Source organism: Labeo rohita, chromosome 6, assembly GCF_022985175.1.
Source record: "Labeo rohita strain BAU-BD-2019 chromosome 6, IGBB_LRoh.1.0, whole genome shotgun sequence".
NCBI classification, from domain to species: domain Eukaryota; kingdom Metazoa; phylum Chordata; class Actinopteri; order Cypriniformes; family Cyprinidae; genus Labeo; species Labeo rohita.
The window spans coordinates 19,641,687-19,669,468 of NC_066874.1; the positions used below are offsets into that span (position 1 = coordinate 19,641,687).

The 27,782-nt window shown below is 34.8% G+C and overlaps 1 protein-coding gene across 3 annotated transcripts in view; it reads right to left on the reverse strand.

Annotated features, from left to right (window-relative positions):
• pde4ba (phosphodiesterase 4B, cAMP-specific a) overlaps positions 1-27,782 on the reverse strand; it is a 188,569-nt gene that overhangs the window by 121,918 nt on the left and 38,869 nt on the right. For 2 of the 3 annotated variants that reach the window (XM_051111564.1, XM_051111563.1), the window contains exons 2-3: positions 22,098-22,193; positions 6,958-7,196 (exon numbers count right to left, since the gene is read on the reverse strand). In XM_051111564.1, coding sequence (XP_050967521.1) covers positions 6,958-7,196; positions 22,098-22,139 — 281 coding nt within the window. In that variant the 5' untranslated portion in view covers positions 22,140-22,193. Of the gene's footprint in view, positions 1-6,957; positions 7,197-8,436; positions 8,458-22,097; positions 22,194-27,782 lie in introns of those variants that run through there. The other variant, XM_051111565.1, reaches the window with a different exon arrangement.

Here is a 27,782-nt window from a genome sequence, read left to right on the forward strand (position 1 = left end):
TGTATTATTTTAACAAATGAGGATGTCCCAAAGATTTTTTGTCAGATTTACTGAATAAAGTGGCTCACTTCTAGTCACAAATCTGACCCCAAAATATGGTACACAAACATAAACAAAAAAACGACTATATATATATAGGTTCCACATTAGTGATATTTTCTTTTTCCGCCACTGAATAATTTTTTTTTTTTTAAATGTTATTGCAACTTTTATCTCACAATTGTGACTTTTTTTCCTCAGAATTGTGTGATACAAATTCACAATTCTGACTTTTTTTCAGAAATGCATGATATAAAGTCACAACTGCGAGTTATAAAGTCAGAGCTGCAAGATAAAAATGCACAATTTTGACTTCTCTCACAATTGTGACTTTACATGTTGCAATTCTCAGAATTGTGAGATATAAACCCGTAATTGCGAGTTATGAAGTCAGAATTACGAGTAAACTTGCAATTCTGAGAAATTAAATCAGAATTATGAGATAAAACTTGCAATTCTGACTTTTTTTAGAATTGCGTGATATAAACTCACAATCGCGAGTTATAAAGTTAGAATTGCGACTTTTCTCGCAATTCTGACTTCTCTTTCTCTGAATTGTGAGATATAAAAATGCCATTTTTTTGCCATTTTTTTCGTAATTGTGACTTTATATCTCGCAATTCTGACTTTTTCTCCCAAATCGAAATTCTCCCAAATCTGACTTCTTTTTCTCAGAGCTGTGAGAAATAAACATACAATTGCAAGTTGCATAGACAGAATTGCAAGACAACTTTTTTCTTAAAAATGTGAAATATAAACTTGCAATTGCCAAATTATAAAGTCCAACGAGTGTATATATCTCACAGTTTGGATGTAATAACTCGCTATTGCATGTTATAAAGTCAGAATTGCAAGATATAAACTCTCAAATCTGAGAAAAAATGTCAGAATTGTGAGTTTATATCAGGCAATTCAGAAAAAAGTTAGAATTGTGAGATAAAAAGTTTTTTTGTTTTTTTTTAAATTCAATGGTGGAAATGGCTCCCATATATAAATGATAGTTTGTTAATAAAATAAAATTTATGACATCATTAATTAGTCATTCGAAACCTATAAGATTTTCCTTTTCTATTGAGTGCTCAGAAAAATATTTAGCAATACGTCCAGAGATCCTCGGATACTGAAAAAAATGAACTGATCATATATTTTATAGTTTATAGTCTATATATTGCCCAATGTAAACATTGTTAATGTATTTACATGAGTTCACACATAGGTGTAAATTTGGTGTAAAATTATTCATATATACACACTAACCGGTCCTTTCATGCCTCATTGAAAAGAAAACAGCAGCTACAACATTCTGCTTATAGTAATATAATTTAATATAAATTTTTTTGTGTGTGTGTTTCTCAGAAAACAAAGTCATGCCGATTTCAGGGTCAGTATATTAATATTTCTAAGAGATAACGACTAAAAGTCACAGAGACATACGTTTTCTTACATTATACAGCCATTCATCCTACAGGAAGTGACAGATTAGGACTAAACAGACCTCGATTTGACCCGGACACAAGAGCGTGAGGAGGTCTCTTGCCCTGGAGTCTTGTGCAACGCCACTTCTGAATGAATCTGCCTCACACTGTCTGCGTGACTTGATGTCAGAAATTTCTCTTTTTCTCTCTGCACGATCACACACACAAAAGAGTGCTCCCAAGAAAGTGGGTAAAGTCACTGATGAATTCGCTTGGCAGACAGCTCAGTGCCCTGTAGTGTCTGTCCTCCAGCATCATTGCTTATGCCTGGCCCATAAAGCTATCCCACAAGCCACCTGGGAGCACCCGAATCAATCTGCAACGGAGTCACGTCAGCAGGAAAATAATTGTGCTCCAAATATAGCACTTTCCCTAAACCTTGTCTCCTGATTCTCCTGACACACACATCAAACAGACAGCTCTAACAAGAGCAGAAATGTAAGAGTGTGAGACAGCAGGGCAAATAATGAATCCCTGCTAGGGTGTCTCTATTCGTTTGCGTTTATATATTCATATATATTAGGGATGTCACAATTCTCAATACAATATCGAACCGTTAGGTACGACATCCACGGTTCAATACGCGCTTGTGAATTGCGGTTTTTCAGTTCTGCATTTAAATAACTTCCTTGTTTTATTTCTCTCGGAATTTGCTGTACGTGTGCCAGCGATTTCACATGCTGAAATGAGATAATGCTTCCCCGCTTATATTTGAAAAAGCAACACATGCAGAGCATCTTCCATTCTAATGACATGCAATGATAAGCCTTTCTAAACCTGTTGTCCAACAACAACAAAAAAATAATAAAAAACATTGTTAAACATTTTAACATTTTTAATTCACAACATCAGTCGAGTGTTTGAAATATCTTCCTTATGTGATTTGATGTGGATTCTTATGACAGAATGATTCAGAAAATAAATTCTATATTCATATTGTATGTATGTCGATTAGCAATGGCTTATGAAAATACACGAGATGGCTTGAAGAACACAGATAAACCATATATTATTGCAGACGAGTGTTACTGTCCTTATATTTCATCATTCAAAACATCATCGACGCAAATGTGGATTTTCTGCACGAGGGTGCCCTCTGGCGTCCAGTAAGAATAAAACCCATTCTATTTTGCGTCAAAATCGAAAAAATAATACCTCTCTCTCAAAAAGAATTAAGCAGACATATACTAACCAACACTTGTTCCAGTGTACAGAGGTTTACGGGAGCATTATATATATATATATATATATATATATATATATATATATACACACGGTGTATATATATATACACCGTTCAAAAGTTTGGGGTCAGTAAGACTTGTAATAGTCTTTAAAGAAGTCTCTTATGCTCATCAAGGCTGCATTTATTTGATTAAAAATATAGAAAAAAAAACAGTAATATTGCAAAATGTTTTTACAATATAAAATAATGTTTTTTATTTTAACATACTTTAAAATAGAATTTATTCCTGTGATGAAAAGCTGAATTTTTATCAGCTGTTACTCCAGTCTTAAGTGTCACATGATCCTTCAGAAATCATTCTAATATGCGGATTTATTATTAGAATGATCAATGTTGGATAATATCAACAGTTGTGCTGCCAAATATTTTTTGGAACCTGTGATTTTTTTTTTCAGGATTCTTTCATGAATAAGTTTAAAAAGCACAGTGTTTATTCAAAATATAAATATTTTATAACAATGTAAATTATTTATTATTAACTTTTAATAAACTTTTAATTATTAACTTAATACATCCTTGGTGAATAAAAGTATTAATTTCTTTAAAAAAAAAAAAAAAAAAAAACAATAAAAATGTACTGACCCCAAACTTTTGAACGGTAGTGTATATTTTATATATTTTGGTCTCAAATCACATGCTGCAGTGCTGTTCCTAGCGACGGTGAAAATCTCACTTAAAAAAAAAAGTACTTAAATCAACTAATGAAAACACTGTCATTATTTCATTATTTACTCAACCTCATGTTATAAACTCAACTTGTTTTGAAATACAGAATGTGATTTTCCATATAATGGAATTAAAGGATGTCTGCTGCTGTCAAGCTCTAAAATAATGAAAAAAGCCCCATTAAAGTATTACTAAAATGTACTTTTTTATTTATAGACCATTTCGTCAGATGTAAACATACTGGTCCCGATACACTTCCTGTTTCTTTTTTTTTTTTTAACTTTACACAAACATCACAAAAAAATACAACCAACATAACATTTGACTGGATGAAAATGTTACATTAGCACCTTTAAGATGTATTTGTATATGTGAAATAAAATAAAAAATAAAAAACAAAAAAAACAGGAAGTGCTTCTGGACCAGTGTTGTTTACAACTAGCGAAATGGTCTATATATTCTATATTCTATATCCAGTACACTCTAATTTGGAAGGAAGTCATACTGTAGCTTTTGTGACAAACAGACCGAAATTAAAGTCAAATTTCACTGATAATCTGCCTTTTCCAGTGAGGTGTTTTGTTACCCTGATCAACCGAATCACTGAAAATATCCTTAAAAAATGATTGATTCACAGATTGGAAGTAATTTTCTTTCTCTTATAAATGCACTAAAGATAGCTACGGCAGATGTCAATATTTATAATTTTGGTCTGTTTCTCTCTGAAGACCTGAAATAGGGTGATATGATTTACTTTCATGGCACTTTTTTGTCATTGACAATCCTTATACACTTTCATTTTATGGAAAAGAGTGGCCATGATATTCATCTAGATCTCTTATGTTTCTGGATGAGCTATTTCTTTAAATAAACATTATGAGACTAACATCCAGATCTCATCACAATTTGCCATCCATTTGACAGAGACACGCAATGAAATGGCCTACTTTGATGCATTTTATGACAAATGTGGGTCTGACGTGTTTTTATGGGGCAGACTGATGAATGCTCATGAGGTTTACTAAACCAGAGGTGTCAGATACAGAAACATCTGAGAATAAGAACCGTGATGTATTTTCGTCTCAATGCTACCCTCCACTGGCAAACAATGAAAACATCTACCAACTCAATACATTGAATCCTATGGAAAACATTTAGAAAATACAAGTTGCGTGTTCTTGAAATTGAAATGCTTGAAGAAATGCTGAAAATCAGATCTGTTTATTTTCAGGCAGATTAAACAAAATTCTAATTTATGGCTACACTTATTAAGTATTATAGGTATGCAAGCACAAATGTATTTTGTAAATGTAAATGTCTTATTGGTGTATTTCCTGAGGGCCCATCAAGCTAAGCAACTCACTAACTGCAACTCCACTGTCAAATCACATCTTTTTACCAGACAAATTAAAGGACGAATGATTGATTGGTGATTACAAACCAGCTGTTGCTGTGTTCCCAGCCACAACCAGACAGATTTGTCTCTCCTCATGGCAACGAGACTGAGCAGCTGCAGCTTAAATCACCAGTGCTGGAAGCAAAACTAATATATTTCATCTCTCATCATGCAACAGTCTGGGATTTCCATATGTACTTATCTAATTTGTAAAACATATTGCAGATGCCAAGACATACAGGTACATTAGAAAGGCCGAACACGACATAAAAAGGAATAGTTCACCCAAAAATAAAAAATGTGTCATCATTTACTCACACTCAAGTTGTTCCAAACCTGTATGAGTTTCTTCATCTGAGCACAAACAGTTAACGGTAGCCATTGACGGTCCATGGTATTATTTAGTAAGTTAATGGCTACCGTTAACTGTTTGGTTACCCACGTTCTTCAAAATATCTTCTTTCGTGCTCAACTGAAGAAAAAAAAACTCATACAGGTTAGGAACAACTTCAGGGTGAGTAAATCATAACAGAATTTTCATTTTTAAATGAACAAACCCTTTACGGAGATTTCAATAATTTAATACTGTATAATATGTTTACTAATTTACAGCTTTGCAGACACTTCTACATATCTAAAGCAAATTATGCTAAAACTGAGTAATGAAAATCAACTTTAATGAGAAACAACTACAAATTAGCAGTGAATTTTTACTCCTGAAACATCTTTTTACTAAAGCAACACGCAGTCACGTTAATCAGAACAGCCACAAGCTACATATGCAAATGCAAATAAATAAACATTTAATTAATATTTTACTGAGTAAAAAGTGAGAAAAAAAATCGAATGAAATGCCAGTGTTGGAGATTTATGCACCAAAAGCACTGCTAAAGCAACCAAAATATAAGAAGTGTTTTTACCCATCTACTTCAACAAGCTTTATATAAGCCTTATGCAGACTGCCAGCATTGTTGTTAATGAAACAACAACTAATGTAAGGCTTTTATACTCACAATCGTTTAACAGTTTGGGGTCATTAAGACTTAAAATGCTACAAAAGTAGCAAAATCTTAGCTAAATATTGTTTTGTCTTCTGGAAAATATGCAACTATCTTCTGTAGCCTCTCGAGGGCAGTACTAAATGAAAAAATATGATACTTAGGGTTAGGGTTATAGAGATGTACACATCTCCATTCTGTTCAAAAGTTTTCACCCCCTGGCTCTTAATGCATTTTTTTTTTCCTTCGGGAGCATCAGTGAGCGTTTGAACCTTGTGTAATAGCTGCATATGAGTCCCTCATTTGTCCTCAGTGTGAAAAGATGGATCTCAAAATCATACAGTCATTGTTGGAAAGGATGCTGGAATGCTGTGAAAACCAAAGAATTTGTGGGACCTGAAGGATTTTTCTGAAGAACAGCGGGCAGTTTAACTGTTCAGGACAAACAAGTGACTCATGAACAACTATCACTAAACAAAAAAACACAGCTGTGGATCATTCAGGTAAGAACACAGTATTAAGAATCAAGGGGATGAATACTTTTGAACTGAGTCATTTTTTATAAATTCAACTAATATTTTTTCTTGTGGACTATATGTAAACATCTTTTATGTGAAATATCTTATTCAGGTCAGTATTTAATAAACAACAACATGCATTTTGTATGATCCCTCTTATTTTGGTAAAATAAATAATTTTTTTTAAGATTCTAAAAGGGGGGTGAAAACGTTCGACCTCAAATGTATTTTCAGTTGTAATAATGCAAATAAATGCATCTCTGGTGGCAAAACAGACTTCTAACACTTTAAAAACATTAAAACAATATCAGCCCCAAACTTTTGAACAGAAGTGTATTACGTTTATATAACATAAAAGCTTATATTATCTACACACAAAGATTTGCAAAATGAATGGTTGTTCCCAAACACTTTTTTTTTAACAACAGTTGTTAAAATTCAAACAATATAACTAATGAACCACAAAACCATAGCATTTACACTCTTTAAGAAGTACTAATGCTAACTAATAGTCCCTGCATTTTAAAAGTTGAAGAAAGTTCCTTAACATCAAACATTTTACACACATCTTCTTTTAGAGTGGAGGAGCAGTGAAAGGAGTTGATTGACACGGACTCACCACTCAGAGTCCACAGGTGTGATGTCAATGCGAGGGGGTGTAATGAAGGGCAGTGTAGTTGGTCTTGCCATGATCTCAGCATCTGGACTGCGGGACCTCTCCGTCTGCCGCCATGATAAAGGAGGCAACTGTAGGTTACCAGAGAAACGCCGCCGCCTCCGGCGCAGGTCCACCCCCAGCGTGCAACCCGAAGAAGTGAAAGATTCACTTAGTCTGCAGTCCGGAGGCTCTTTACTGTCCTGGAATGAGAAAGAGAGATAGGTAGGTATGTAGTAAAAAAATCTAATGCCATGTCAGCAGCAGAGGTTGTTTTGATGGCAAGTGCTGTACTGTACATGTTCTACCAGTTAAACAGGAGTTGTATAAATACAATAAAATACAATCAAGTCAGAGAGAGAGAGATGAGAGGGTAAAAAGGAGAATTGCTTTCAGCGGACTAATGATTTGAAAGAATAAGACAAATGAAAACGTTGTAAAGAATTTCACACCACTAGAGGGCGCCAGCGCCTTTCACTTAACATTCAGCTTGTTTCTTTAAATACATAAAATGACATTTAATAAAAAGTCTGTTGTACAAACAAAAGCTCTAGATGTGGGAATGTCTAAATATAACAGAAAACAGCTGTAATTAATATTTCAAATATTCATACATCTTCACGGTCAAATATATTCAGTATTCAAACGAGTGCTGTTACAACACTAATAACAAACACAAAACGTGATGTGCTACAGTTGTATGTGATATTTGTAGATATTTTTCAGATGAATATTAAAGTACTGGTTAGCAAAGTACAACCACTTTTAAAAAAACAACACATTACTATGATACTTCCGTACATTTTGTAAGGAAAGGGAAAGACAAAAAACTGATTGATATGCAGTAGTTGCTCTAATAAATTTTCCATTACCGCTGTGTTCCGGCGTACATGCTGTTCATTTGTGTGTACTGCAAAACCATGACAAGCAAAGACTTCTTTCAATTTAGTCACCCTCACAAGGTGCACACAAAAACAAAAATACACAGTAGTCAGATTCACCAGCAAATGACTCATATATGTTGGTTCTAGTTCAAGTTGAATCAGTGTGATGAATCTTTCACTGAGGTTATGTGAATAGAATATTTTCTTGCTCTTTATCACACACATGTACGTAAACAGCAAACCTCTAAGTCACCATGCACTCTCTCAAAAAAATAAGGTACAAAATCACTGGGGTGGTACCTTTCAAAAAGTACACTTTAGATACTAATATGCACTTTTAATGACTAATATGTATATTTAAGGTACTAACATGTATCATTTAGGGTTAAATAAGGTAAAAAGATGTACCTTTTAAATTCTTTACCTTAGCATCCCACCCCAGTGACAGCTTTTTTTCCTGAGAGGGTTTCTGAAAGGTTTCTGAGTGAGTCATGCACATAAGGGCTTCTTAAAGGATAAGTTCACTTTCAGAATAAGGATTTCCTGATAATATACTCACCCCCATGTCATCCAAGATGTTCATGTCTTTTTTTCTTCAGTCAAAAAGAAAGATTTTTGAGAAAAACATTGTTGACTTTAATGGGAGCCAGTGGGTTGAAGGTCCAAACTGCAGTTTCAATACAGCTTCAAAGGGATCTACACAATCGCAGCTGAGGAATAAGGGACTTATCTAGCAAAATGATTGGTCAATTTCTAAAAAAAACACAAAAACAAAAGTGTTTATACTTTTTAAACCACAAATGCTTGTCTTGCACTATCTCTGTGATGCGCATCCGGGACATCACACATTCCGTAACTTGTTGCAAAGGTTGCACATGGTTAGTTCTATTTTTTTTTTTTTAAGAAAATGACAGATTTCGCTAGATAAGACCCTTACTGCTCAGCTGGGATCAAGTAGAGCCCTTTGAAGTTCAATTTCGATCTTCAACCTATTGATCCCCATTTAAGTCTAATACATGGAGAAAAATTCTGGAATGTTTTCCCCAAAAACCTAAATTTCTCTCTCTCTCGCTCTCAAAAAAAATAAAAAAAATAAATAAATAAATAAAATGATAATATTATATATATATATATACACACACATACATATATATATATACATACATATATATATACATATATATATATATATATATATATATATATATATATATATATATATATATATATATATATATATATATGTATGTATGTATGTATATATGTATATATGTGTGTGTAAATAAAAGAGTTGGGGGCAGCAGCTTTTTCATTACAGCAGTGCTACCAGAAACATCTTGGAGGACTTTCAAATATTGTATTTGACAATGGGGGGCCTGGGAATCCAAAAATTTGAGAACTACTGACAAAGAAAGTGCTAACCAATAACACTGTGCTGCCCATGGGTTCGCTCAATCCTTTAAAACTGCCGTTAAAAAACGATTTAAATATTTATTTATATACAGTGTGTGTATGTGTGTGTATGCATTTATAAATCTATTTTCCTAATTTTCTATTTATTCATATACAACATCCAATATATAAGTAGCTTTGTGCATGTAAGACCATTCACACGTTATATATTATATGTTGTGTGTTGTGCTGTTCAACGCAGAGGTAGTGAGCATGATGAGACATGTGGGCAGCCAGAGATGTTTGATAGCAGACCAACACTGGCTGGAAAGCAAAAGAACCTCGCCAGCAGCTGATACCATCAGTACAGCTGAGAAAAGAAGAAGAGTGTTTCTGCATCATCTGTCAGGGACACAAGGAAAAACTCTCAGAAGTGAACAGAGCTCCATGTTATGAAGAGGAACACTGTTGACAGGAGCTGCAAAAAGCTCATCTAAACAGACAAAGCTGCAGAGCTCTGGATGCTAAGACAAGAAAACATCTACACCCCTCTTTACTCAAACCAGTACAAGGGGAGGGTTTCATCTGAAAACAGAGCAGGTGGAGAGCAAATGATGCCCTAACCTAATAGAAAATGCATTACCATAGATCAGACTTCCATATGTCGCCAAATTGTAGAAATATCTGTTATGTCTTCCACTTCACACCCCCACAGATATGACTTTTTCTCTTTAAAAATCTCAATGCACATGTAGTTTCTTCAACAAGGACTTTCATGTGCTTCACTTTGCTGCTTTTGTCCTTAAACGCAATGCTCACTTTAAATGCTGCAAACATTTTGCTATCCTTCACATCACATCCTGGGGGGATGAATCATACTGTCGCAGAGTTCATTTCAAAATTTCAAAATACTCTGACATGGACGCTGCAGATAAGTTCAGAACTTTCCAAACACACACATGGGGATATTTATTCAAGGTTTGGTCTGTTCTCCAATCGTTAAACATGTTTCTGACAAAACGTGTCCTGGCGAGAGGTGACTAGAAAGACAGATGTTACAGAGGCTTTCACACTTTAAATTGGATTCAAAAGCACCATAAACCAATATAAAAGTGATTTGTACAACCCATATTCCAGAAGCCATACAATAGGTTTATGTGAAGGACAAAATGTAGTCGCCATGAAATCAAAACTGACTATTCTGTTTTTTTGTTTGTTTTGTTTTGGGTCATGTCTATTTTCTGTCAAGTAATAAATGTTTTTAATAGTTTTAGTTAAAGGGTTAGTTCACCCAAAAATGGCCAAAATTTAATTCTGTCATTAATTACTCACCCTCATGTTGTTCCAAACCCGTAAGACCTTCGTTCATCTTCACAACATAAATTAAGATATGTTTGATGAAATCTGAGAGCTTTCTGGCCCTCCATAGACAGCAACGCAACTGACTCGTTCAAGGCCCAGAAAGATAGAAAGGACATCGATAAAATAGTCCAAGTGACACCAGTGGTTCAACTGTAATGTTATGAAGCTACAAGAATATGTTTTTGCTCAAAGAAAACAAAACTAATGACTAATGATTTCAACAATTTCTTCTCTTCTCTGTTAGTTTTGACTCACATTCACGAGAGTACCACAATGTTGTTGGCTATGCAGGGTCAAAATGCTGAGTTTATCAAAAATATTCTTGCTGTAGTATTGTTGCAGCCGCCCACATGTTGTGGAGATGCTGAGTGCTTCATTGTGAAAGCGACAAACTTTGTTTGGCCTTCCAAATGAGTACACAACTAGTGATCAGTGGATAAGTCATATTTACATTCATTTTATGGAGGACTGTTTCCTGAACCTGGGAGAGTAGCCTACAATGTTGGTTGTGCACACTATAAAGTGGGGCAAATCCAACTTTGCAAGGACAGTCTGGTGCTTCAGACTCACAGGCTGTAAGTACGTTTTTATATTTAAAGAATTTGCTACTCACTATTCAAATGCAAGTTTTGAGCAGTGTAGAGTAGTGCTTGTTGTTTGTCATTTCTGCAATCACAAATGCGGACATGGTGTTTACGGCGCAACGCAATGCAACGCAACGCAATGTGTAAAAAGACATTATGAGTCATTCTAATCAGTAATTATGCCTTCACTTGATCCAACAAATGCCTCATTTCTAATGGATTTTATTGTTTTTGTCTCATCGCACCGGGACACGGAATCACAACATGGTAAGGGGCGTAACATTTCCGTCACATGTTCAAGGTATTTGGCCAATCACAATGCACTGGCTAATCACAGCACACCTCGCTTTTCAGAACGATGAGTTCTGTAAAAATCAACGCATTTCAGGAAGGCGGAGCAGAGAGGAGCAACAATAATGTACAGTATGTGGAAAATAATGTGTTTTTTGAACCTTAAACCACGTAAACACATTGAATTTCACCAAATAATGTTCTTTTTAGCAACATCATATGACCCCTTTCACAATGGTCAATTCCCATCCTATATTTTTCTTCATTCAAAAAGCCATTTCACTCAGAAATACATCACAAGAAGAAAAGACTGTAACTTTTGTTTCTTGCCGATTTTAACCCGTTCTTCACTGAAAATCGTTATATCTGGTCTATCTCTCTTTTGAGAGTGTTCAAAATTCACAACACAAACATCAATTTATTTGATTGAATTAACTGAATTTTGAATACATTCATAAATTGAAATTATCTATGTTAATTCAACTGTGTTAGTGGTAATCAGATTAACAGCTCACTGGAAGTAGCTGGCTTCAGACTTTTTGACCACTTACTTAATGATTTCCCAATACTTTACTAACCCCTGCAAGCCATCCAAGATGTTCATGTCTTTCTGTCTTGAGTCGAAAAGAAATTAAGGTTTTTGAGAAAAACATTCCAGGATTTTTCTCCATATAATGGACTTTAGTGGGAGTCAACAGGTTGAAGGTCCAAATTGCAGTTTCAATGCAGCTTCACGATCTACACGATCCCAGCCAAGGAGTAAGGGTCTTATATAGCGAAACAATCAGTCATTTTCTAAAAAAAAAAATAAAAAATGTATAGACTTTTTAACCATAAATGCTCATCTTTGAAGTCCATTATATAGGAAAAAAAAAAAATCCTGAAATGTTTTCCTCAAAAACCTTAATTTCTTTTCAACTGAAGACAGAAAGACATGAACATCTTGGATGACATGGGGTGAGTAAATTATCAAGAAATTTTTATTCTGGATGTGAACTAATCCTTTAAAATCTTAGGATTCCATTATTTATTAGTATCTATGTCCAAAACAGCTGATTTTCATTTTGGGGTGAAATATTACTGTGTCCTTTAAACACAGTGTTCAGATTCCCCTCCCTTCAAGGGCAAATATGAAGATGTTTTGCAGATTTAGAGGCATCTATGAGCTCATGTCGTCTGGCAAAGGACAACATAATCTGTATTTGACCGATCCAAACATTAGCTCACTGTAAACATATCAGTTTGTGATTGGACAGCGCCCTCCGGAGTTGATGTTATCCACTGGCCTATTGGCCCAGCCCTGTCTGTGTCACAATTACAGCGTTTTGTCCCCAAATGAACTCAGAGGGAGAGCACAGGAGCACGACTGAGAAATCAGCCAAACCAGGGATGACCAAGGTGACCTCCCGAGATTCCCTGTGTCTGGAACACTCTGCGGTCAGCTCACAGCCAACGCCTGCAGTCACCCGAGACCACGTTCTTTTTTAATTCATTAGACTAATGCAGCGGCGCTCCGAGCTATAAAACAGCCCTGTGCTCTACGGACAACCTTTTCTCCTTCAAACTAAAATTACCCAAAGCACAGGCACTCAAACAAAATACCGTCGACCATATGGTGCTTGACTCTCTTTGACTTTGTTCAGAAGAAAAAAAACTTCTGAGAAAAGTGCTTCATTGCACACAGAACATTTACGGACAAAACAGCACACGATATGATTGGCAAAATTTCAGTAGTGCAGCTACTTTTCATTCAGTCCTGCTGACCCATTACTTCACACTTTCTGTATGTCTCTCAGAGACACACTCAGTTTAGTTATACAAAATTATACAAAATTAACCACTGCTGTAGTCAAAAACATTAACAGTGTAGTTTCTCAAAATTCAACACCAGAACAAAAAGCTAATGCTATTGAACACTCTCCTTTATGTAAAATGTTATATAATAAATAAATAAATAAATAAATAAATAAATAAATAAATAAATAATAAAGTGTATTTAAGTATTTCAATAAGCTATTATTATTATTATTATGATTATTATTATTATTATTCATTATTTTTGTTGTTATTATTATTATTATTATTGTTGTTATTGCATTATTAGTAGCTTTATTGCATTTAATATTGTTCAAGAGTAAAAATGAATAATGACATCTATATATTTTCTGTTACTAAATATTCTCCTTTATTTAAAATGTTATTTAATACATAATAATAATAATAATTTTTATTACTACTACTACTACTACCACTATATTATTCGTTTTATTGCCTTTAATTTTGTTCAATATTAATACTGCATAAAGACCACTATTATTTATATTGTTGTTTAATGCTAAAATGTTTTATTTATGTAATTTAGTTATATAACAACAACAACAATAATAATAATAATAATAATAATAATAATAATAAAGTTTTCAGGTATTTTCCAACAAAAATCTAATGTTATTGAACACTCCCCTTCATTTAAAATGTTATTTAATAAATTATTATTATTATTGTTGTTGTTGTACATTACATTAAAAATAATTTTGTGTAAATTGAAGTACTTTCCAGTAAGTACTAAAATGTTTTTATGCTTTCTGTAAACGTTTTTATTTCTATAATTTAGTTATATAATAACATGATTATTATTAATAATAACAATAATAACTAGTTTTCCACATAAGTATTTTCCAACAAAAGCTAATGTTATAGAACATTCTCTTTTATTTAAAATGATATGTAATAAATAATAATAATAATAATAATACAAACAACAACAGTGATGATGATTATTATTGTTTTTTTTGTTGCATTATAATAATTATTATTATTATTACTTTTATTGCTTTTAATTTTGCTCAATATTAATACTGAATAATGATTTATTGAAAAATATTTATCATTATTAATGACAACTATTATTTATATTGTTGCTTAATACTAAAATGTTTTATTCCTATAATTTAGTTATATAATAATAACAACATGACTAATAATAATAATAATAATAATAGTAATAATAATAATAATAATAATAATAATAATACAGTTTTTAAGTCCTTTTCAACAAAAATCTTGTTATTCAACACTCTAAAGATGTTATTAATAATAATACTATTTATTTATTATTATTATTATTATTTTTCATTAGGTAAATATTAATGCTCAAGTTAATATTAAATAACGACAATTATTATTAATATTGTTGTTTAATACCAATAATAATATAAACATGTATGTATATATACAATGTTTATATTATTATTGGTATTAAACAACAATATTAATAATAGTTGTTACTATATATTATATAATTATTATTATATATATTATAATAATTTAACAATTTAAATAAAAAAGACGGCATTTTGAGCAAGAAATGCATTTGATGGTTCATTCACAGTGCTTTTCGCCGTATTTGGGGATTTGAAAACCCTCACGTGTCAGTCAGACAGGGTAGAGAACAGTACTGTACTGTTAATCAATTTTTGAAATTCCTAGCATATGTCTACAGTAAAATGATTCTATATACAAAACCCAAGTATAAAGAAGACATACTTTCACAACTAATTATATGTAATCCTATAACAAACACTGTGTAATGAGGTAAGTAGCTTAACTATGTTTAGTACCTTTGTGAATGACTATTAGTCCCACAATCCCTAAGCAGATAAAGACAATCATTAAAGAGACAGAAGAGACAACGTCACACTTTGTTTGGTTTGTGAGTTCAGGGGTTCATCTCATAAACCAAGAGCTTAAAAGGGACTCTGCAGGCAGAATTATAAATAATTCCTGTAACAGAATGAGAATCGTATTCACTAATAACTGACGGTCAAAACAGCCACTGAACAAACCCTCCATCACAAAGTTTAAAGCTTTCAAGGGCTTAGTCAAAGACATGACTTAGCAATCCAAACTAAGTTGACCAAGCCAAATTATCTGAAACATTGGACAGACACAATCTAACAACAAAGTAATTTGGAAAGCTATCTATCCCTAAACAAAGACTGCAAACTGGCAGAATATTTGGGCAGAGTGACTAAGAAAAGTATCCAAAGATACATGCAGACGGGACAGACATGAAAGATGTGACAGACTGTGTCCCCACTGCACACAGATGAAGTGGAAACACAAGTGCACTTTTTGACCTCATGTTTGAACCACACACAGACCAGGGACACTTCATTTCACAGCCCACCCCAAAAGATTTCCATCTGAAAGCACACAAGGACAAACTCTCAGGCCTGCAAGGTGAAACTCTAGCAAGCTAAACCCCAGCTGCAAGCTATGAAAAGCTCTGACATGACAAAAGGGCAACCAGCAAGAACCAACAACCATAAAACGACATCAGCAATATACAACAGCATGAAATGTTTTGAAATGTTTGTTTAAAAGTCAATGTAAGTTATGTAACTGTCTGTAAGTCAGTATATTGATTTGCCCAACGATGGCCATTTTCTGCAATGCAGTACCAGTTAGAGAGGGATTCATTTATTGCTATGACTCGTCATTATTGTTGCACATTCTCATTGGTTTGTTGGCCTGTGGGTGATTTCATGCACAAGGAAAGCTATCCAGCCCTACTTTTAAATCAACACCTGCCACAGTGTTTCTCATTTGTGGTCTCTTATAAATTAATAAGTTGATCTACCCAGTTACCATTCAAAAACACACTCAGAGAGTGCAGGCAAACACTATGAGATGTTGGTTAGATTACTACGCAAGCACATTTAGAGTTCACTTTCACTGCATGATTTAGTCTATTAAAGGGGTCATTTAGGTGCAAGGTGCAAAATGCATTTTTACAGGTTGTTTGAACATAAATGTGTGTTGGCAGTGTGTGTACACAACCACCCTATAATGATAAAAATCCAACCAGTGGTTTTTATTTAATCCCTATAATTAATATCCCTTCTTCAAATCAAGCCATTCTCAGCTTCTTGGCTATGGGACGTCACACAGACCAAGGCTGCTCCCACGATAGTTGACTGGCAGTCTTACCTTAGACCTGCCTTGAGTGAGCTGAGAACAGTCCGCCATTGTATCGATGCCTGAGCAGGTGTAGATAAGAATGTCTCCTAAGCAACTGAAGTGTTCTGTTGTTGGATGTAATAATGAACAACGTAATTTACTCCCAACATCTGAGCCACTGAAACTGCAGAGGATTAAGGTTACTTTCATTGTTGAAGGGAATGCGCCAATCCCCAATCTGCTTAAATGCGTCTATGTTTGCGCAAATCATTCGTGATGCAGCTTCAACCTACAGAAGGAGTGAGTACAAGGCTTTTTATGAACGTTTGCAAATCGCATTATGTGCTAGTTAGCAAGTTTTGCAGCTAAACACGGCTAAAGTTAACATCATGTCTCGTCACTCAATGGAAGAGGCGGCGGGGTGAGCATAGCACATTAGCATTTAAAGGAACATGCAACAAAATGGGTTGCTGTGAACAGAGCTGATTTTGAGAAGGTAAAAAGGGTGTTTTTTATACTACCATTGAGAAATTTTAACCAAAGCATGTTATAGACTTTTAATTAAAGGAGAAGTCCACTTCCAAAAAAAAGATTCACGTATGATCTACTCAGCCCCTTGTAATCCAAAATGTTCATGTCTTTCTTTCTTCAGTTGTAAAGAAATTATGTTTTTTGAGGAAAACATTTCTGCATTTTTCTCCATATAATGGACTGATATGGTGCCCCGATTTTGAACTTTCAAAATGCAGTTTAAATGCAGCTTCAAACGATCCCAAATGCGGTTGTAAATGATCCAGCTGAGGAAGAAGGGTCTCATCTAGCGAAACAATATATGTGAATCTTTGTTTTGGAAGTGGACTTCTCCTTTAAGACCCTAAAGAATCAAATCAACATGAGGAAAATGGGCATCAACTGACCCCTTTAAAATACATTGAGAATTCCCCCAAAATTCAAGATAAGGGGGCAAAAATGCCCCGTATAACTTGTATGTCTTTTATATTTATATTATCTGATATAGTTAATGGCACAAAGCTACAGTTTTTTCACCTAATATCAGTACGATTGCAAATGTGATGTTGATTTTATAAAACAGTCTAATAAACAAGAATATTAAATGACTTACTTATATTATATTTTAGACACAAATTCCTGTTTTTGCTGTATTTCGTCAATAGTTTCAAACAAAGCCACAGCAGCACTGTTTTGCTTCTCTGAGCTGCACAACATTTGAATGAATCGGTTGAACGAATCACTCATTCATGCAGCCACCTGATAATTTTAGGTTTATATTTAAAGCATATTTTCCCTTTTTTCCATAAATCATTTCAAATATCACCACTGAACGTTTTGTTTTTAAAACATCAAAACTGCATTCACGTGCATTAAACAGTCTTTGCCACCTCTGTTTTATACTGATTTTATTTAATTGGTAACAGCCCTATTGCGTCTTACTATTTACATGTAGTGATTCAATTGAACAATTTGACACAAAAGATACATACATTTAACTATTGCTAACACTGCTATTTCTGCAAACTAACCACCACACAGGATATGAAGAAATAATAAAAAAAAGAAATATCAAAAGAGCTTTGAGAGTCAGCTGTTTGCTATCAAACCTGCAATAACAATTACACGCTCAGCAAAATATTATCGTGATAATTATCGTTATCACCAAAATTCCAGAAAATACTGAGATATAATTTTTGTCATTATCACATATACCAGTGTTTCCTGTAGTGCTTTTACTGCCACCAATGCTGCTGAATCTCCAGCACCAAAGAAATCATATTTACCTCAGTTAGGAATGAGTTTGCAGTCTGAATTGAATATGATGAGATAACTTTTTTATGGTGTTGTCCTTGAGGGCTGCATGCAGAAATCAGTGTAGTTCTATTGACAAGCAACTGACTCTAATGAGCGGGTTCTTCTAATGAATTATTCTAAAAGACTCATGAACTCACAAGCTTGATTCAGTCTGGAAAATCCTTGAATAAACTGAACTGCAAAGAGTGGTTAGTGAATCAACATCTGACTGATTTAAAGGGATAGTTCACCCAAAAATGAAAATTCGGTCATTAATTACTAACCCTCATGTCGTTCCAAACCCGTAAGACCTTCGTTCATTTTCAGAACACAAATTAAGATATTTTTAATGAAATCCAAGAGCTTTCCGACCCTGCATAGACAGCAACACAACTACCACATTCAAGGCACAGAAAGGTAGAAAGGACATTGATAAAATAGTCCATGTGGCATTCCACCGTAATTTTATGCAGCTACAAGAATCCTTTTTGCCCACAAAGAACTTCTCTTCATGTCAGACTATTTGAATCTTATTCTAATAGCAAGAGAGAAAAATATTCCTGCTTTTCCTTGACATTTATGTCACTGTCTCTGTGGCTTTATCAGATAAGCCCAACACATGATCACAAACAGAACACGTGTATTTTATCACTGCTAACAAGAGGGTTTGTCAAGCATCAGTGTGTGATAAGCAGGGAGCAAATGCAGAAGCAAGAGGCAGGGAAAGCAGAGGGCATAAAGGAAGGCTCAGTAGATCAAGAGTAGAGCACTCTAGCTGGATCTGTGCCCATTCATCTCATGGCTGAGCAGAAAACCAGGAATATAACACCAGACACGATACACAATAGGCAGCTCTATCTGGCAGCATCCTAACTGAACCTCATAAGTGACTAATTTGGAATGCTCTACATAGGCAGCAATCCTAGAACAACACAAATAGCATTCCACATGGGAGCGATAGTCTAATAAGCATAAAAAAACACAGCACACATAAATACTGGGTAAAATAACTACCCTTGTAGAGTGAACTAGATGATATGTATACTTCTTCAAAACATTAGCTTGTCCCACCAGTGATTTTTGCTATCATTTTTATTTTTTTTTTCAGGTCTTTCAGTCAGTGGGTTCTTGTTCATGGCTTATTGTTCTTAAAGGGAAAGTTCACCCAAAACTGAAAATTCTGTCATTAATTATTCACTCTCATGTCATTCCAAACCCATAAGACCTTCGTTATCATCGACTTTATTCCAGTTCACCACAACGCATATGCGGGTATTCATAATTGAAATACTTAGATATTAGATCAAGATTCACATCCATGATGCAATCCCTATAAGTTGCTTGCTTGGTTTTAAAACAAAGCATATGTTTACACACTCAAATACTCTTCACCAGAATTCTCTGCAATCTAAATTCAAAAATATTGAATCTGATAGTGCTCTGTGGTTTATATTCAATATTTTATGTCAACAGTCAATCTGTATGGGCCTTGTGGTTACACAATCAATCTATTGCGTTTCATGTCTTCATCATGTCACCCACTGGCAACAGCCTCTATCAATTTTTAAACAGCTCTGTGAGTTCAATGTAATGGGTCCAAGGCCACAGACCAGACTGCAGCACATTTAAAGAACAATCTCATCAAAGAAAATAGTCTGAAGAACGTTCAGGTGGAGAGTTAAATCAGAGTGCTGATAAAGGATCAGCTTTGGACTGATAGAAAAAATAGGTGTTATTTTTACTGAAATGGAGTGTGGAGAGCAAAGTGGGCATTTTCAATTTACACAGGAATTATGAGCGGGGAAAGCAAGTAAAGTGGCGAAATGTTGAGAAATGTTCGATGTTGCGCAAATAAGAGGTAAAAAATGCTGGCCAGCAGCTAATAGTTCTGACGTGAAGAAGTGACGTCAATCAAAAACTAGGGCTTTCAACCAATTAATCACGATTAACTGCAATTAATCGTTTGACAGCCCCATCAAAAACATTTAAAAATCTGAGTTTCTGATGAAATCAGGCCTTATACCACATTGTTACATATTACTATTTGCAAAAACATGAACATCTTTCCAACATTCATTTTGAACTTCAAATTGTCCTTCTGTCACAAATCAACAACAAAAATGCTCAAAAAGTGACAATGAAATGCACAATGTTGTTAAAGTCTGATGACATTTGTCTCTGTGTGCATGTAAAAGCAAGAAGACAAATGTCATAATTTCCTTGAAAAGCTAAAATCTTTAATCTTCATGTGTCACCAAGCATTGATATTCATCAGCTACTGTATGTGTACTGCTTTGTAAGATGTAAATGTTTGTTAGCTCAAGGTTAGTAATAATGAGGGCCTTATAGGTTATTAAACATCCACATTTGGTTAATCTTCAATATGTGGTTACATCCTCTGCAATAAGGATGGCTTTTGCAAGGTCACCCGACAAAACACAAAAGACCACAAAGGCAAAAGCTGCTGAAAACACTACAAGACACATACAGGAAGCCAGACAGCATGCAAAACAAGAGGAAGCCAGAGATGATAAAGAGATTTGTAGAGTCAAAAAAGAGTCCTGAAGTGAGGGGATGAGTAAGAGAGATGAAGAAAATGCAGTATATCTTCACTGTTTATCTTCACAGACATACATCTTCCTACAGTCTGATTGTCAAGGAACACTTTGTATGGTTTGATCACTGGCTCAGCTCTTATCTAGGGACAATTTCCCTGCACCTCTCCATCTCCTCTACGTTCCTTTAAACTTCGCTCCCCATTCATTCTCAAGTCATTTTCTTCCATACCGCAGGGATATAGATCCACTTCTTGACATCTTTGTCTTTACATACCCTTAAAACAACCATTATAAAGCCATTTTAGGCAAAAAACATCATATTTTAACAAACGGAGTTTCTGAATAAATCAGCATTTTTGAAAACAATTAGTTGACTGAATGATTCCACAGTTCACTCATAAGGACAGTCAAATGCTTTGCTTGTGAATGAATATTCTAGTGTTTTGAACAACGCTTTCTCACGATTAATTTGTGCATATTTATGGAGGTAGCTAATGGCGGTTAGTTTTAGGGGCGGGGTTAAGGGTAGGTCATTTGTACGAATTCATACAGTTTGGGGAACTCATAAAATACGTACGATTTAGCACTAATCATACTAATTCATACGAGTGAAGTCTTAAGAATTTGTACAAATTAGCCACCTCATAAAATATGTACGAATTGCCATAAGATCAGGGTACGTTTCCCGTACAATTACGTAACTCGCTGATTAACCTCCATAGTACGATGCATTGCTGTGGAAACGAACATGTTTCCCAAACATGGTCACATCTCTGTCGTTTGAACCACATTAGTTCAGCAAATTTGGGCTGTTGTTAATGGCATCACACGCTATCCTCAAAAACCATAATTTCTTCATGACTGAAGACAGAAAGACATGAACATCTTGGATGACAAGGGGGTGAGTAAATTATTTGTAAATTGTTGTTCTGGAAGTGGAGTTCTCCTTTAAAATAGCAAAAGTGGATTTGGAGTGCACCTGCGCCATGCGCTTTAGACCATGCGCTTAGATCATTAAAATAGGGCCCTTATTGTTTAACAACTTGGTCACAAGCTAGTATAACTACTCTGAAACCAATGGAGTCTTTGTATAAACAATAATTAAAAAGATTATCAAAATTATTCATTATACAAAACCAATTAAATATTTACAAAATGCCTGGATGCCGTGTCATGCTCGACCAATCAGAATCAAATACTGATACAAATAAGTCAATCATCTAGTCGTTTTTGGAAATATATAATTCCGTACCACGAGTACTCACCTCATTAGGTGACACAGTCAGAACGCTCCGGCTTTTCCTCATCTTCTGTGAAGTTTTCCTCTCCCTGTCTTGCACAGGCCTGCTCCGCTCACACTCCTGCACAAAACATCAACACAAACCCACACAATCAAATCTCATGGCAAAGACAGAAAGAACAGAAGAAAGAAAAGACATCTGACCTTGCTTGCTCGTGAGAGAGATGCCTCAGGGTAATGTTAAGATAGAGAGTCTTTCGCTATTCTTCAGTGAGAATGATAAAGAGAACGGCACAGTTTATCTGCAGTCTGACAGTGACAAGCATCTCTTAAACCCTCACAGTCACCTATCAGCTTTTGCGCTCATGGAAGCAGTTTTACATACCTTGTGTATGATTCACTTCTGTCAAATATCAGTTCAAACAGCAGGGATTTACACCCCAAAACCACAGTCAATATTATGTAAAGAGCAGTACACAAGGATGAAGTGTGTCATTTGGTACCAAACAGTCATTTGGTGCCACTAATGGTACCAAACAAAACTGAATACCTTTTGCTAAGCCATACCTTAAAACTGTTAGTGGCCAATCCTACTTTAGCAAAAGCTGTCATGCATCATTTTCTGAGCTTTTGTTCTTGTATGGTACAGCATTGCTGCTGGATCAATTACTATTGCTAAAATGAAATATGAGAAACATTTTAAAGTGTGTTGTAGAATATATACACTGTTATTACTTGTAATTACATTTAAATGAGGATTTTTTTATCTTACCTTGATAGTGAAAATGTTGCCCTTATTAAGCTAGATTCATGTTATTTTGTGTATCTTTCATGCAAAAGAAACAGAGTGAAATGCTTTGCAATATCACAATTCATTCCACCCCACATATTAATCCATTTTAACTGATTTTAAGCACATTTTACTGAATCATTTGAGATGTTCTGGGAAGGAACATTCTGTAAACAGTACAAGCGAAGGGTCATTTAGAGGATCCTGCTATGGTCTATGGTCGTGTACTGAATGAGAATTATCATACAAATGGGCTGACTTTTATAGCTGAGCAAATATGTGACTCTGAATGAATGAAATATTGCAAACTTGTTTGAAAGTGATTTCCAAAAAGCAACATTAACCAGCAGGAAAATAATACATTGACAGTGTGCTGTTGCTGTAAATTGGAGCTGCTCGACTGTACAGATACGAAGTGCTTTTGAAAATTCAATTTAAGAAACATTTTGAAAGAAAAAGCAAGAAAAAAAAAGCAAGAACACTGTCTGAGTGAAAGCACATCTACAGGTCAGAATGCATCAGATTTATAAAAGAAATACATGTTTGTTCTGCATAATCTCTACTGTAGTTTACAGTCAGCTCAACTCTGACCTGTCATCATGTGCCAGTAATGTTCCCTTCTTGCATCTTTTTTATTCAATTGGCAAAATAAAAAAAATAAAATAAAAAAACAATAGTAATAATAATTCAAAAGCAGTGGCATAAGAAATGTTTTTTCCACCCCTAAGGGTGGAAATCATTAATGAACTTGGCTGAACATCTTGTTTTTTATATTTTTTTTCTGCTGCCACTGCCAAGGTTTTCTCTTCAGTATCTCTTTAAGGTTGTGTTCTCGTCAATCCGACAGCCATTTCTGTGCCTAGCTCAATCTACAGCCACTGAATACGACGGACAGTCCAGGCCGCGGGGAATTGGGAATTTGGCAGCTGTCTCTCAACAGCTGAAAGCCTGAAAAGCGTGACTCTGTAACCACTTTCTATTGATTTGACCTCTGCTTTCTTAGCCTGTCTGTTCAGTGTGCTCTCTGCAGCCTAGCCATACTGACATTAACCAGAGAAGAAGTTAGATGGCCTGTCGAGTCTAATGTTAAGTAGGAGCTTGCTTTAAATATTGCCACTGTCACTGAATTTATGCAGCGTGTAAAGAGGACTCTGCCAGCATGTGTATCTTTTATATGACAGTCACTCATGCTTAGACACTTACAAAGGGGGAATTCCATTTTTTTTGTTCAACGAACCCCAAAAAAAAAAAGGATTTTTGAGAACATTTTCAAGGTAGAAATGTTCATTTTTAACAACATGACAATCACTTGACATTAATTAACATTTCACTATGTTTCTGAAATCTGTGAATGTCTTGCAACTTATGATTTGCTCCAAAACAAAAAAAAGGGGGCAGGGGGTGAAAACTTTTGAAGATCAGGGTAAATTTAACTCATTTTGTCTTCTGGAAAACATGCAAGTAGCTTCTGATGGCTGTACTAAATGAAAGTAATATGATATTTAGCCAAAATAAGAAAACTGTACACATCTTCATTCTGTTCAAAAGTTTTCACCCCCCCACCTCTTAATGCATCGTGTTTCCTTCTGAAGCATCTGTGACTGTTTGGACCTTCTGTAATAGTTGCATACGAGTCCCTCAGTTGTCCTCAGTGTAAAAAGATGAATCTCAAAATCATACAGTCATTGTTGGAAAGGGTTCAAATACACAAAAATGCTGAAAAACCAAAGAATTTGTGGGACCTGAAGGATTCTTCTGAAGAACAGCGGGGAGTTTAACTATTCAGGACAAACAAGGGACTCATGAACAACTATCACTAAACAAAACAAACAAAAAAAACAGCTGTGGATCATTCAGGCAACAACACAGTATTAAGAATTAAGCATATGTAAACTTTTGAATGGGGTCATTTTTATAAATTCAACTATTATTTTCTCTTGTGGATTATATGTAAACGTCTTTTATGTGAAATATCTTATTCAGGTTAGTACTAAATAATATAAGATAACATGCATTTTGTATGATCCCTCATATTTTGGTAAAATTATTAACATTTTGAAAATATTTACATGTATATATTTATATTCATATAATTGATATATAAATATTAACAATTACATTTTCAATTTCCGTGTCAGTCTTGGACGAGTGTTCATGAGAGTACCACGATGCATACGTGTAGAAATTGTTGAATGAAGTTGTTATTTTTGTTTTCTTTGTGCACAAAAAGTCTTCTCATAGCTTAATAAATTACAGTTGAACCACTGATGTCACACAGACTATTTTAACGATGTCCATACTACCTTTCTGGGTCTTGAACATGTCAGTTGTGTTGCTGTCTATGCAGCTTCAGAAAGCTCTTGGATTTCATCAAAAATATCTTCATTTGTGTTGAGAAGATGAACAAAGGTCTAACGGGTTTGGAACGACATGAGGGTGAGTAATGAATGACAGAATTTTCATTTTTTGGGTGAACTATCCCTTTAAGGGAAATATTGTAAAATTACATTGAAACATGTTGCATCATAAAATGTTGTCTATAGTATATTATTAGTTGCTCAGATTTGCCTGGCTGAATGAGAGCCAAGAAGTTAAAGCTTAAAGTTAAAGCTGTTAAAAAAAAATCATCCTTTGAGCTGAGAGGTTCAAAGTAGTCTGCAGTCTACATTTCAATTAGACTGTTATTAGAAACTCTTGAAATAAAAGGACGAGGAGTCTGACAAACCTCTCATATCCATTTAAAGAATGGATGCACACATGCACTGCAGCATCAGGAAAAACATCAGCTTCACTGTCTGAGGGCCCAATTACCTATTTACCTATTCACCTCTCCACATTCAAAAGTAAATAAATGATAAAAGTGTTCTAATATAATACTGTAGCTCCTGCAATCTGCACAATCACCAGCCTACAAAAGAAATGGAGGTGAGTCACTGCCAGCTAAATTACCATCCCCATTAAATCAATATACGCCCCCTGCTAATTACAAAGTCTTGTACAGATGCAGAACAAATATGTCAGCATCTGTGGATCTCAAATCCTGTTTTCTTAACATTTTATGTTCTCACATAGATCTTAAGTTCAATTTCACACTTGTTTGCATTTTGCATGGATTTGTATTGTATTGTTTTAGTCATTGTATTCATATTCAATTAAGCAACAAACTAGTTAATATCATCCATAATATTATGTGGCTATATGCATTTCTTCATCTTATTATACATCTGAAGGAGTTTTACTTTTGCCACTGTTTTTGTAAAGCTGCTTTAGAATAACAAGTATTGCAAGAAGCACTTAAAAAAAAAACTGAATGGAATTCTAAATAAGATTTGGTTTTTCTTCAACATAAAGGTCAAGTTTGTTGTTTTGCTCTTCGCTTGTTTTGCTCACTTTCCAACAACAATATTGAGCTTTAAAACAGCCTTACATGCACTGACGAGTCTATTCTTATTAGACAATCACATGAAAGGGTTATAATATTTGAGGCGTCCTCTGAGCAACAGCACAATCAGGTCCCACTGCTGTCGTTTAGTTGTTCTTCTGTGAAAAGCTCTGACACCCTGAAAATAATTACTGTGACTAAAGCTCTTCGTTTGCCAGATGTTTTGACATACGACAGGCAGCATGTATGATGCCCCTTCAAGCAAATGTACAGACTGTTTCAGTGGTTAAACAATTAGTTACAGTCTGTTTGAATAAAGCAAAACTGGTAAAAACACTGGAAAAAAAATGTTTCTATGAGACAAAGTATTGATTTTTTACCATTATATATCTGATTTGTTAAAAACATATATGCCAAGTTCTGTCATGAAACTCTAAATGGCGCAGACTGATAAGTACACAAACTAATGATTTACTACATTGCACAAGCTGAGTGGTTCATGCTGCATACGCAACCAATGAGCTTGCTACTTTACATTTAATACATTTTGCAGTGTGTTTTTAGAGTTACTCTGAAACCCTCTACCTCCCCAGCTCCACCTATTTAGATCTGCTTCGGGATATTATATATGCTACTGTTTCTAAACTGCAGTGTTGTAAGTCACCAACAGTTGGCCAAACATTGCGTGAAAGTTCAGTGAGGAAACCTAAATATGCTTCCAGACCAGATAAAGGTTAAAACGTTTGGACTTGAGTAAAGGAAACTGATGATATACCACAACAGCTTTTGACAAATAGTGAAAAACTACTGGAGCAGAGATCCTCATAGAAATATGTTGCTATGCTATACTTCCTTTGTGTATTTTTTAGTATAGGGAACATTCCCATGGGAATGCTTGGTGAGAGTCACGCACACCCATATGGACTTCAAACCAAACAGATAATGATTACGGCTGGATAATGGGTCTTTAGTGTCTAATCTGTCCTAATGATCAAGACTCAATGAAAATGACTTCATAGTCACTAGGCTGCTCTCCCCTCCAGTGAGGCAATTTAGGTTTCCCTAATAACCTGTGTCTGTAGCTGGGGATTTCTTCACTCATTCTCCAGTATAGCAATAATCCAGAGTGTAAGAGGGGAAATGGCTTACATGTATCAGGGAATACCAGCATTTTCTATTGAGCATTAAAGGGGTCCTATTATGCTTTTTCACTTTTTGAATTTTAGTCAGCGCGTTGTGTGTGTTTGGATGTTAAAAATGATCTACAAAGTTACAAGTCCATTCCAAAGGGAGATATTTTGTTTTTGAAAAATCCCTTTTCAAGAACTACAACAAATGGCTTGTTTGGACTACAGCGTTGTTTTCTGGGTGTTATGATGTCACAACACAGCCTATTAGAATATCATTAAAATAAATGGGTAGGGACGAGGTGAGGGATTAGCCTAACTTTAGCGATGCAGCGTGAACAGCCACTTCTGGGACGCTTCAACTAGCCGTGGCGCGGCTGGTGTAAACATAAGCATTGACTAGAGTGGCCG